The sequence below is a fragment of the Gallus gallus genome, chromosome 23, assembly GCF_016699485.2.
Source record: "Gallus gallus isolate bGalGal1 chromosome 23, bGalGal1.mat.broiler.GRCg7b, whole genome shotgun sequence".
NCBI classification, from domain to species: Eukaryota; Metazoa; Chordata; class Aves; order Galliformes; family Phasianidae; genus Gallus; species Gallus gallus.
The window spans coordinates 6,196,387-6,209,668 of record NC_052554.1 but is presented as its reverse complement, the minus strand read 5'-3'; the positions used below and the strand labels follow the sequence as shown (position 1 = coordinate 6,209,668).

Below are 13,282 nucleotides of genomic sequence, written 5' to 3'. Positions count from 1 at the left end.
TTGTTGCTTCTGCTTTGCTAAGGTGACGGTCACGGGGAGTGATCTTTCACAATAGGGAACTGTATCGTATATATGTGTGTAGTAGTGTGATCAATAAAACAGACTCCTTGAAGCACAACAGACGACTCAGTGTGTTGGATTGTGACAACGGTGTGGTACCCTTCCTTCACATCTGGGAAGCTGGTCACCCATCAGGGCAAGTGAGGCTGTTCCAGAAATATCCCTTAATTCCTTGAAGAATAATTAATAGGTATAGTTGGCCGGATAGCTTATACTAGACTCCCACACTGACATCCACTTCATTTCCTTGTCCCTTAATCCATACCCAGAGACTGCCAGTTGTGTCATTGCCATCTACAAGCTCCATCCAGCCCAGCCCACCACTACATATAGCAATACCATCCCATCTCACCTGTCCTGCTCACCTGTCCTGGAGGGCCCAGAGCCATCCATCACACACAACACACCAGTCACAGGACCCTTCCCACCATGCCTCATTTGTGCTGCTGCTGCTGTAGCTCTGGAGCCAAGCTAAACCTTCTAGCTCCTCCTGCTTATACCTCATGCTGTGTGTATTTCTATAGAAACACTGGAAAAGTGCTCTGGTGTACACAGCTCCAAGTGGAGCAGCCAAGTATCTTGGCAACACACAGTGCCTCAAACTTTGGATGCCAATGTGAAAAACCAATTATGCATAACAACCCTGCACATGGAGATCTGCAGGGCTGCTTGTTACCCTGGGAGTTCTGTCTGCATGGCTGAGTTGGCTCCAGTTTGTGCAGAGGTGACATGGGACAGAAGGCATTACTTTCTGCCATCTGGATACAGCTGCTGGCTGAACTGGCCAAAACAGAGCCCACCCTGCACGCCCTCCCATGTGCACATCCACCCTGAGAATGGAAGTCCTCCTTCTCTGTGTACCCCATTCCACCACAACAAGGAAAGAAAACCATTTTGGCACCTGAAATGCTTCTGCTCCTGCAGCCTGAGCACTGCACTCACAGCTCTGCAAGGGGTCACGTCTGCAACAGAAGGACTTTCCCCAAAGCAGAGGGAAAACAGGGAAATTCAGGAAGAGAGGAAAAAGAAGTAGTTTTCTAACTCTTGATGCAACTAAACATGGAGTGTGCCAAAACATGAGGGGGCACTCAGCAATTAAAATGATTTTGCAGAGGGAAAGGAGAGAGGGAAAACCTTCCTTTCAGTGCTGCAAGGCCCTGAGGATATGAGAAAACCAGACAAAACTGCAAAATGGAGAACACCTTTTCAGGGGCACCCTAAAGGGAATGGGAAGACATATGACAGGTGCAATGGGACAGGACTTAGCTGGATGTAGTTTAAAAACAAATCACCCCAGCATTTGGTTGGGATGTTGCCCTTTGTTGCTGGGGATCCCTAACCCCCAGCTGCTGGTTTTCCACCCATGCATTCTCCCTCGGAGCCAAGCACACCTTTCCCAGCAGCAAGCAGTGGGCTGGAGTCAGTACTAAAACCAAAACCTCCTTGCACCTTTCCCTGTCCTTCTTCCACACACAGTCTTTCAGTTTCAGAAAATAGGACCAGACTCCAGTGAAACAAAGCTCTGGGACAAAACAGCTGCTTTATTCTCCTCCTCCCCTTTCCTCGTCTACACCCGACAGAAAGGCCATCTGCCAGGCAAGGGATGCAATTATCAGGTATATGAGGGGCAGAGCAAACCAAGCTTAATTTCAAAGGCTTGTTTCTTCCACATTACTTCCCTGAGGTCTGATACAAAGGTGACTGGATTGGCTGGTTGCTCAATGAATGTTTGCAGGCAGGCTTTTCTCTTCTGTTTGAAGGTGATTTTCAGTAAACCTCCAAGAGTCACATTACTGCTCTCCTGACCCTCATATCTGATACATCAGTAGACTCAGAAATTACTGAGGGAACACGGACATACAGAACACTTCTATGCAGCTGCTCTTCCTTAGGAAACAGGTTCAAAAAGCTGCTTGCAGGAAGAGCAGAAAAAAAAACTGCATGGGGAGAGAATTTTTTCTGTTAGCAACAAAAGACCATCTGAAGCTCCTGGGTGTAAGTCCCTTATCCTGAGGGTGGCTGTGATGCCATCTCCTTTGCAAATTCTTCATGTGTGGTGAGAAGCATCTGGGTCTCCTCCATCCGTGGGGTCTCCAGCATCCTCTCCAGTGGGGGTTTTCCCATGAGAAATGAGGTACCAGCTCTGAAAATTCTTCCTGCAGGCAAGACACATGTATGGCCTTCCTTTCATGTGGATTAGGCAATGTTTAATGAGGTTTGAGCACAGGATGAATCTCTCCCTGCATTGCAGGCATTTCTAAGGTCTCTGCCCTGAGTGGATCCTCTAGTACTTGACCAGGTTGGAGCTGTGCCTGAAGCTCTTCCCACACTCGGGACATTTGCAGCACTTCTTCCAGGAGTGCCATCTCCCGCAAGTGAGGAGCACTGCATTCTGCCCAAATCCCTTCTCACACTCGCGGCATTTGTAAGGCTTCTTGCCATGTGGACTTGTTAGCACACACATGCACAGCTTCTCCCCAATGCACACATTCTGGCACCTCACAAAGCTCAAGCAGTGCCTGAAGCTTTTCCTGCAGGCTGCACATTCACAGCATTTTGAACGTGGATCCACTGGTGAGCAATGAGCTCCCAGCTCTGGACATACTTCTTTCTGCAGTCAAGGCACTCAAAGAGGCTCTAACCTGTGTTGCTTCACTGGGGTCTACTAAGGGTGGAGCTGTAGCTGAAGCTCTTCCCACACTCCTTGCAGACAGGCTTTCTTCCTCCCTGGTGACTTCTCAGTTCATCGGAGGTTTTCTCTGGGTCCTCACCTGCTGCCACACAGCAGATGGGTTTCTCTGGGGGTGAGAAGAGGTTACTTCCCCGGGGCATTTCCCTGCACACAGGCGTGGCCAAATTGTGCCACCTAGCAGAATGACCCACTCAAGGGTGTCCAGTGTCTTTGCCATAACCTGCTCTGGACTCCCCTTTTCATGTACACTCAACACTATGTCTCCAGTTGAATGAAAGCAGTGTGGGTTATTCCCATGCAAGGAAGGGGGACCATGATTTACTTTGGCCCCTGAGTGCTTCCTCTGCTTAAGGGATTTGTAAGGTTCATCACTGTGCAAAGCCACAGATGGTGACCAGGCTGGGGCTCTGGCTGAAGCTCTTCCCACACGTGGGGCACTGCAGGCTTCTCCAAAGAGGGAGGATGTGCAGGTAGGTCATGAGGGAGAAACTGCTTTTGAAGGTTCTCACAAACTTGGGGCACTTTGATGGTCTGTCTCCTCCGTGGATGTGCTTGTGAGAGCTGAGTTGAGAACTGTTTAAAAAAGCCCTTCCTATACTCAGAACACTTACAGGGTCTCTCTCCTATGTGGACACGGTGGTGGTTAACGAGGTCGGAATTTTTTCCACATTCATCACATGGATTCTGACTTTTCTTCTGGCATACTTCCTTGCTCCTCTGGTCTTCATGCACTTTCGAACTGTACTGCTGTCCAGGGTGTTCCTCACTCTCTCTCCCGGATGGTTTCCCAGAGGCTCCTTGAAGTGCTCTCCTTGCTCCAGGTCCCCATGGACATCTCTTCTGGTTTTCACCACAGAGACTCTACAGAGACTTTGGGCTACACCACTTTTCTGTGGATTTTCCTTTATATTTGTGATCCCATCTCCTGCTGGAAGGCAGAGGAAATCTATAAATAGCATAGAGTGCTCAAAATATTGCACAGATGTGGCTTTTGCGGGCCCCAAACACCTTTTCCCCTCCACCACTTCACATGGGGGGAGGTCTCCTCTCAAAGCCACTGAGCTATGAGCATCTGGGATCCACAGGTATTCCCCTCCATCAAGCAGGGAGATCACCTTTGGTATAGGGGCTGAAACAGACAAATGACAGGAGAACGGAATGCATTCACTGCCAACTTCTACCGGCTCAAATCTGCTTCAAGACTCATTGCAAAGTCTCAGCTAGAAAAAGGATCACCTCAGTGTATCCAAGAAAAAGAGCAGAGCTTTTTGGGTTGGTTGGTTGGTTGTTTTATTGTGGGTGGTGTTTGTTTGTTTGTTTGTTTAATATACCACAAGACTATGCAGTTACACTGTCAGTCACCTCAGAGTGTTCCCAAAGGAGCTCATCCACGTCCTGCACACACTCCACCTGAACATCAAGTGGAGCAGGGGGTAGTCCTGCAGATGGAGTAACGCAGGAATTTTGACAGGATGTTGCTGCATGATGGAATCTCTGCATCCACTTATTCATCAAGTATCCAGCAGGAGAGCACAGAGCTCCGGAGGCATCGTTGTATCCAGTTCGTCATCTGAAACCTCCGCAACCAAATTGGATGGGACCAGTCCTCTTGTGCCATCTGTCAGCTCTCCCTGAAACCAGCCATTCTCATCCACAGCTCCAAAGACGTTAAGGTGTTGTCCAGCGGTCAGAGGAAGCTCGCTTTCTGGCTCCTCATTAGGACCCTCAACAGGATTGTAGCTATGCCGAGCTAAGAATCTTTGAAAAGTTGCTGATGCTTGTCCCAGAGAATGCAGGGTGAAGGACAAAAGCTCTGCTGCTGGTTCTCCGCTCTCACTTTCAGGGCCGTCCCCTGACAGAAAGCAGCACTCAGGACTGTTCCCGTGGACCTCTTTCACGGCTTTGAGTTCAAGCTCCAAGTCTTCCAGATGACTTTGAAGACCTTTGGCCTCTTGGATGGCAGAATGGAATGCACTGGGACGATGGCTGAGATTCTTCTTTGATGGGGCAAGAGTCTCTTCGGCTGCCTCTCCCAGCTCCGTTCTGCCCTCGTCTCCAGTTGGAATTCTCTCCTAGTTGGTATCAGGATGAGCCTGCTCTGCTGCTCTCTCTTCTCTCTTGCACACTCTGTGAGAATGAGTTTCAGAAAGCACTACTCACTGACAGGAAATAAGGGGAAACTTGAAAGACTTGGCAATGTAAGTCCTGGCCGTGTACTGCCAGCAACTGATCTGGCCGCCCAGGATCCTGGCACCACAAATGCTTCGTTGCCAAATGCAGCAATGAAGTGTTCTGGGGAAAAGCCAACTCACACGTATTTTTGGCACATCCATATCACAGCACCACAGGCCAGCACCAGCGCAGACAGCAGCACAGCTGAGAACAGTACCATCACTGCGATGTGGCGCCTTCGTGCAGATCTGCCAACAGCAGCCTTTGTGCTCGTCCCAGCATTCATCCCTGGGAGAAACAAGACAACGTCCCACGTTACCTTCACCTGCGCTACAGATAACCTCTCAGTGTGCTTCATGGACCCAGGAGATTCTCATCAGTGGGTGCCTCTGCCTCTGGCGCCCAGGCACCAGAGGACAAGAAGGACTGCTTCCACCTCTCGTTGGGTAGGGAGAGGCCGCACAGGTACTGCCCGTGTCTTCCTCTGGGCCGAGGGCTGGGGCTGTGCCCTGGGGTCTGGGCTTTGTCTGTGGGAAGCACTGCAGAGCAGAATCCCTAGCACTTTCCCCAGCGCACGCGTCCCGCGCTCTCCCGCAGGACACCCCCCCCGGCTGAAGGTCGGGCTCCAGCCAGCACAGGGCACAGCCGGAGCCAGCCCAGGGGAGAAACACTCCTGCAGGCTCCTCCCACACAGGACCCCGCTCTGCGCCCTCGGGTGGCTTTGCTCCAAAAGGGCAAAACTCACCACTCTCTGGGAACTGGGAGTGGTGGGAGCTGAGCAGCGTCACAGAGGCCTGCACGTACCTTCTCCGGCACACTGCTGGAACAACTCTCCACACCCCACTGAGGTCAGCCGTGTTCAGAGAGCCATCCCTGGCTTCTTTTACACGTGCCCTGTGCTCACACGCTCAGGTTCGGCTGCTGACCTGGTGTGCAAGAGCAGGCAGCAAGAGCCTGCAGGCACACAGTGGCTCTGGTGAGTGACACTGGATGACCACGGGACAGAAATTACCTGGCATGACAGTTGTTGGCGCTGCCTGCGTTCCTCTGCCCGAGACTGGCAGTGTGGGATGGCTGCCTTCTTCCTGCAGTGCATCCTGCTCACTTTGTTGGTCAGTTCCTTTAGAAAGAAAGCAGGGCAGTAGGATTGGATGTGATGTGCTCTCATCGGGAACTGAGCTACTCCAGTCCCGCGCTCAGGCAAAGCCTGCTGGTCCCAGCCCCACAGATCCACTGCGACCCCCTCCGTTGCCCAAGGGCATTTGGGCCCTCCCAAAAATTGGAGGGTGCCAACCCTCTCACGCCTCTCGAGGAATCAGCTCCTATGCAAGGCCCTCACACCCTGTGCTGTGAGCGTCACCAACCATCACGTTCCACCCATCACAGGCCAGGCATCTGCAGGCTGAAATTCAAGCTCAGGCAGAAGCGCCTTCAGAATCAGCATCCCACCTTGTTTCCAGCATTAGCAAAGGCATCCCAGCTCGGGATGCTCCTCCTGCACCTCTGACAAGTAATGGTCGTGCTGGGGGAGCAGCTGCCCCCGGGCCTTGGCTGAATGCAGAAGTGGCAGCAGACCATCTCTGGTGCTTGACAGTGCCTGCAAGGCGCTACATGGAACACCACCACAGCACGGCTCTGAGCGATCCCTTCCTGCTGTGCAGGCTACAGCTTGTCCACACACATACATCAGACCTCAGCTTCCCAGGTCTCACAGTGAACAGACTCAAGTATACCCACCACGCGCTGCCTTCTCCATTTCCTTCACCAGTTCCTTGAGGAGACGGGATGAGCCCTGGGAGTATTTTCCTCTTTTGGATTCATCCTTTCCTTTTTCCGGACCTTAACAGAATGCATGAAGTTAAATATCACCTGCATGAGGTTTTGAAGACCAGCAGTGAGTCAGTGAGACAAACTACTCACCGCTGGGATTCCAGCTGCGCTCCAGCGCAGGAGGAAACGCATGACCGGGCAAAGCCCTCCCTGGGGGCACTCCTGCAACCAAAGACCCATGAAAAGTTTCAGTCATACGCTACAGCATCACTGAATAGCGGAGCATACGGGGGATCGTGCCATGAAATGGCACTGAAATGGGCAGTGAAAGCTCTCCAAGGAATTACAAAGCCAGGACATACCCATGCGATCTGCCGGAATTTCAGTCCCAGAGCTCAGAGCGGAACCTGGATCACCTCCTCCAGTCACATCTGCAAACAAACGCAGGACAGAGCAACTCCCATTAAACATCCTTCCAGTCAGAATGACACAGGATGCAATTAAAGCTGGGCATTCCTTCACGACACCATTCTCTCCCTTCCACACAGGAGCACCTCGGAAACAGTTCCTGGGTGCCTGCAGGGGCACCACCATCATACAGAACTAACCCCGTGTGGAACTGCCCAGAGGAGCGCCCGCCTGGAGCTCACCCCAGCTCTAAACTCAACTGCATGGACTGGATTAAACCTAGGCTTTGGGGAGCCGCTGCCTGGAGACACAGCTGTAATCAAGGACAGCGGAGAAACGTTCCCATTGCACGTGCCCATCTCTCTCTCCCTTACTGAGCTGCGGTGATGGAAGGGGCTCAGGTAATGACATGGGGGGAAAGTTCCAAAGCTGCAGAGAGGCCAGGTGACCTGCTGGCTGGTATTCCACAGCTTTCCAAATACTTTCTCCAGGCCGTGGGAGACAATTCTCAGGGACCTCATGGAAGAACATTTGGCCCCCTGGAATTTTCTTACTGGGAGACCTCGCAGATACAGAGACAAAGCCAACGCAACGCTGACAGCACGGAGCACCCAAGAAACAACGACCACCCATGCTTCTCGGGGAGAAGAACCCGCTGGCCGGTGAAAAGCGCAACCCTTGCTGAACTAGCCCAGCCACAAAGGAACAAATATCGAGGACGTGAAGCCCGGCTACTTACCTCCAGCATCCCCTTCAGGCTCAGAGGCAGGGTTCTGTTCTGCTGATTCACCAGCAGGGCCTGCAGGCACAAGTGTAATCAGACACAGGTGAGGAGAGCTTCCAGCACACGTGGGGGCCTCCTTTTCCCTGAGTGGGGAAAGGTGGGCCAGGGAATGCCACGGCCCAAATACGAAGGTCAGGGCTCTCTCAGCTGAAGAGGGGCAGCGGTAACCTTCCCACTGAAATGTGGCAGCTCTCCGAGTAAAGAAATACTCATGGCTCATCTGTGCAAGCCCTTCAAGGCACAAATAGGCTTGGAAGACCTTGAGAGGGTCTTAAGCAAAATTGCACGCAAGTAAACTATGGGAGCATGAATGTTTCTGCCTCCAAGGAAACAGACACTCACAACTTACCTCTGGGTTGTCCCAGAGGCACAGGCACAAAATCCGGATCCAAACGATCATCCGGAAAGGGAGCACCAAGTTCATCACCTGGAATCAAGAACGCATGAAAGAAGGTCCCATTGGATGGTGTGATCTCCTTCTCCCTCAGTAACTGGATGTTGCTGGGCCGTGGAACGGGATGGGAGAAGGACTCAGGTCACGATTCCCAAAGTTGCAGAGTGGCCAGGATGACCTGTAGGCTGGCACCTGGCAGCGTACACAATACTCTCTCCAGGCCATGTGCCACATCCCTCACGGACCGCATGGAAGAAGATGCAGCTCCTGGGGGCTTTCTTACTGGGAGGCCTCCAATGCACAGGAAGGTCACACTGTAGCACTGGAGGAAAGCACGCCTGTCTCTTCCTCTGGGCTGTGGGCCGAGGCTCTGTGTTGGAAACTGGGATTCATCTACGGGGAGTACCATGAGCCTGGAGCAGAAATGCTCACACTTCTCCCAGCACACATCTGCCAAGCTCTCCCCAGGACATTTCCCACGATGAAGGCTGTGCTCCAGCCAGCAAGCAGCAGAGCCATGGCCCGGCATGGCTGGAGCCAGCCCTGGGGAGCAGCGCTGCCACGGGCTCTTGCCCGGCTCCTGCGGTGCTGCCCATCGCCCCCTGCCCAACACCACCCCCCATGGAAGGCCGGCCCCAGGGAAGTGTGGCACAGGGCCGTGGGGACACAGCCTGACTTCTTGCCCCCACTGCTGCTCAGTCCGTGTCCCATCTCTGCCCACCCACCTGCTCCCGGTGCTCGCCACGGAGCAGCACAGGTCTCCCGGAAACACATGGCCATCAGTAGGAGGAAGAGGACAAAGCGGGCAGGGGCCATGGCTCCCCACACTCGCACCATGCTTCCAACACCACCGCTGCAGCCACAGTGAGCGTCGCACAGAGCAAAGCCTGCGGCACAGGTCAGCGTCGCAGCCAGGCCTTGTGAGCTCACGGCACAGCACCGCACAGCCATTGGACGGGGCATTGTGACCTCACGGCTCCGAGATTCCGGGTGGCGGCTCCCCGCGGGCTGCTGCTCTTGTGATGTGCTGCACCAGGGCTGCGTGGGGCCCGTGCTTACGTCATAGAAACGCAGAATCATAGAGCGGCTTGGGGTGGAAGGGACAGCAAAGAGCTTAGAACCCCAACCCCACTGCCGTGGGCAGGGATGCCACCCACGGGGTCATGCTGCCCAGAGCCCCACCCAGCCTAACCTTGAACACCTCCAGGGATGGAGCATCCACAGCTTCACTTGGCAAACATTTCTAGGGCTTCAACAGCCCCAGGAGGGAATTATTTCCAGCTCGGTGCACCCATGACACCTCAGGCCATTGGGGAAGAGATGCAATATGGAAATGGGGCCTGGATCAAGGATGCTATTGCACAGGTTATCCATGCTTGTCAAACGTGCTGCAATTAAGCAAGCCAAGCGGATAAAGCCTCTCCAGTATGGAGGATGATGGCTGAAATACAAACACGGGGAAGCTGACCTTCTCACAGACCTGCCAAGTCAAGCGTCACGTGCTTACGTTTTTGTTGATAGATCTGCAGTTTCATCTGTTTTCCTTCAGCTTTCCAGCACCTTGGCTAAGGACATCCCCTTTCCTGCACCAAGTATATTTCCCACACGTAGCGTGCCTCCAAGCCTGCATTTAGTAGCGGAAATTGAAGGCTTGCTGGTTGGCACCTCCCATCACCAAAGTCCCCCAAAGTGAACTCACCTGCTGCTGGCAGGAGGTGAGTTCACTTTGGACGCTTGGTGCCGAGAGGATCATCACCTGTGGGGTCCCACCTGGGTCTCCAGAAGCTGTTGCACTTTTGGAAGCAGAGCATCCAAATACATTGTCTATATACATCCAATACAGTGTCCATACAACACTGCCATTGAATCAGAGCCCGCCACTTTCCCTATGACCAGGAAAAGTGCGTGAAGGCAAGCTGAACTGCTGTACCAGGCACCACATGGGGCTTATGTATTTGTGTCAAAAGACAGCATGCATTTTCTCACTCATCGTGTCTGGCTACCTGGTGACAATAAGCCCTGCTTAGTGCTTATTTCAAAAGGGCAGCAGGTCCTCGCTGGCCACGTGCAGGGGCTTCTCAGACACATATGCCAGCGAGGTGTGGGCACAGCCGGTAGAACAGCTCCTGGTGGTAAGTTTTGGTCACAGAGCACTGCAGCGCCCGGAACAAAGCCAGCAGCAGGCAGATGAGAGTGAGGCAGATGTGGGGAAAAAGAGGGTGGAGAATGGGGCGGGTCAAACATGCCCCTACCCCATAGTGGCACGCACACACACCGTACAGAGGGGACAATCAGGATCAGCTGCACAGCCATGGTCACGCAGGGCAGCGGGAGAGCAGGAGAGGGGCACAGCAGGAACGCAGCAGCACAGACCGGGCCTGGGCCCGCTGCTCCAGGGACACCCGTCCCTACAGAGAAGCTTCCCAGGCAGTCTCAGTGCTGACTGACCCTCTGGCATTCAGCGGGCCAAATGGAAGCAAAAATAACAAGAAGAATCAGACTTAGTTTTCAATAAGAAAGATTCTAAAATGGGACTTCACTTCTTAAGTTCTTTACTACGAATAAAAGCGCAAGTCTACCCTAAATATAGCACTATTAAAATGTGTATACTTTTTTTTTTTTTTTTCCAAAAAAATAAACCTACAACTGCTGATACCTTTTCTCGCATGTCAGGTGGAGCTGGGGCTGCAGCAGCCCTGCCTCTTCCCAGTCATGCCTGCATTGGAAGGGTCCTGGAAAATCTCACAGAATCATAGAATGGCCTGGGTTGAAAAGGACCACAATGACCATCGAGTTTCAACCCCCCTGCTATGTGCAGGATTGCCAACCACCAGAGCAGGCTGCCCAGAGCCACTTCCAGCGTGGTGTTGAATGCCTCCAGCGACGGGACATCCACAACCTCCTTGGGCAACCTGTTCCAGTGCATCACCACCCTCTGGGTGAAAAACTTCCTCCTAATATCTAACCTAAACCACCCCTGTCTCAGTTTAAGACCATTCCTCCTTGTCCTACCACTATCCACCCTCAAAAACAGCCGTTCCCCTTCCAGTTTATATGCTCCCTTCAAGTACTGGAAGGCCACAATGAGGTCCCCCTGGAGCCTTCTCTTCTCCAAGCTAAGCAAGCCCAGTTCCCTCAACCTTTCCTCACAGGAGAGGTGCTCCTGCCCTCTGATCATCTTAGTGGCCCTCCTCTGGACCCGCTCCAACAGCTCCACACCCTTCCTCTACTGGGGGCCTGTAGAGCAAATAAGTATACGGATATAAGAAACTATCGCCTTTGAAAAGGAATAATCAGAGATGAACAGGAAGCTTACCCGTGTCCTGGGCTCGCCAAAAGGGCTCCAAGAGGAGTGATCTTCAGAGAGCAATCCTTCCTCCGTGGCAGTCAGCCCTTAAATGGGGTTTAGGAGAGGTGGAGCCTGGCTCCACCCCTTCCGGTCACACAGGTGGAGTTGCAGTTCAACAGTTCTCATACAGGGCCCCACGCCTGGGTGCAGTACTCCAGATGGGGCCTCACAAGAGCTGAGTAGAGGGGGACAACCACCTCCCTCTCCCTGCTGGCCACCTCTTTCTTAACGCAGCCCAGAACACACTTGGCCTTCCGGGCTGCCAGCACACACTGCTGGCTCACGTCCAGCTTCTAAAATCACACAACGCTGGAATGGATGTGTTGCGTTGTGTTGCATGGCTCCCTGAAGATCACAGAACCACTGGATTTTTGTACGTTGGAAGTGTCCTTGAAGATCACAGAACAATAGGATGGCTTGTGTTGAAAACGTCCCTGAAGATCACAGCACAGTAGACTATCCTTGGTACACTATCATTGGTAGAGGGCCTCGAGGATTTGGCAGTACCTCCCAACCCAGAGGAGATGCTGGTCATAACCTCCACCACCTCTCTGGGCAACCCGTCCCAGGGCTCCTCCACCCTTACCGTAAAGAAGGTCTTCCACATGTTTGCATGGAACTTCCTGTGCTCAAGTTCTAGGCCACTGCTCATTGTCCTCCGCTACGCACCACCGAGAAGAGCCTGGCCTCATCCATTTTCCTGATTAACACTCGCTTTGAATCTCTAGTTATAGGGTCTGAGACGATGGAGATCTGACGGCTACTTTTCCATACCAGTCCCCTCGCATGGCAAAATCTTCTGGTTCTTTCTACCAGTTGTGCAAGCCCCAGAACTTGCTGGACTCACGGATTCCACGCTACCCCACCTGAGCCGTGATTCGTGTTCACGCGTCCCAGGCTGTCAGACAACGATTGACCCCAGGATTGTTCCTGGGCAGTGGGGCGCAAAGCAGGAGTCAGATACAACTAGGGCATCCCCTAATGTTCCAATTCATTGCCCCTTGCTACCCAGAGGCAAGCAGGGGCAAGGGAAGAGGAGGAGTACCTCCACGTACCGGTCCTCCGCCTTTTGTCTCAGGAGAAGTGGTGCACCGAGAGGCCTGAGAGAAGGGGGAGAGAAGGTGTGGCAGTTGCACCGCCACAGTTGACACAGGCACTCCAGGCTTTAGGTAACAACTGTCCAGGAAGTCAGAACACCAAACCTTCCTTCCAAATGAGCCCAACACAGAGTTTTACTGAGCAGAGAGGAAGGAAGCAGCGTGCAATTTGAGCCTTGCAGGTGGGCATCCTTCTGTGCCAGAAGTTCTTTGTCCTCTTAATAGTGAAGGGAGTGACGTGTGGAATCAAACTCTGGAACCCACGTAAGGTTACAAAGCAGGTACGCTCATTACGGCGCCGGGTGCGGGGGGGGATATCTCCTCCTAACTCGCACACAGAGAAAAGCACTGGTTACATGCTTACAGACATAACATCCACATATTCATTACGTTCCACAAAAATGGGCTGGAATTCTGAGAAACTATTAACGTATTGTCCCACCCTCTTGAGCACGCGTCCTAAAAATGTGGTGGGGGTCTCTGGCGGTCAGTGGATGAAGGCTCGTAGTCTACCTCGCTGTGAACTTCCGACCTTTTAAGGGGGGGTAGCCCGAAC

The 13,282-nt window shown here is 52.9% G+C and overlaps 1 protein-coding gene across 9 annotated transcripts; it reads right to left on the bottom strand.

Annotated features, from left to right (window-relative positions):
• Positions 1–1,581: 1,581 nt before the first annotated feature.
• Positions 1,582–12,856, bottom strand: LOC121107465. 9 transcript variants are annotated; one of them, XM_046903691.1, is made up of 13 exons: positions 11,597–12,856; positions 10,937–11,042; positions 9,980–10,073; positions 9,788–9,904; positions 9,006–9,367; positions 8,236–8,313; positions 7,842–7,901; positions 7,057–7,125; positions 6,845–6,916; positions 6,662–6,763; positions 5,937–6,044; positions 5,065–5,212; positions 1,582–4,879 (listed from the first exon to the last, which is right to left on the bottom strand). In XM_046903691.1, exons 5-13 carry the CDS (start codon positions 9,358–9,360, stop codon positions 4,825–4,827), a joined length of 1,047 nt encoding a protein of 348 aa, XP_046759647.1. In that variant the 5' UTR covers positions 9,361–9,367; positions 9,788–9,904; positions 9,980–10,073; positions 10,937–11,042; positions 11,597–12,856; the 3' UTR covers positions 1,582–4,824. The 9 variants fall into 9 exon arrangements, with proteins under 9 accessions (XP_046759647.1, XP_040507799.1, XP_040507795.1 ...); XM_040651865.2 differs by lacking the exon at positions 10,937–11,042 and having other exon boundaries at positions 9,006–9,167; positions 9,250–9,367; XM_040651861.2 differs by lacking the exon at positions 10,937–11,042 and having other exon boundaries at positions 11,597–12,136; positions 12,216–12,856.
• Positions 12,857–13,282: the final 426 nt, after the last annotated feature.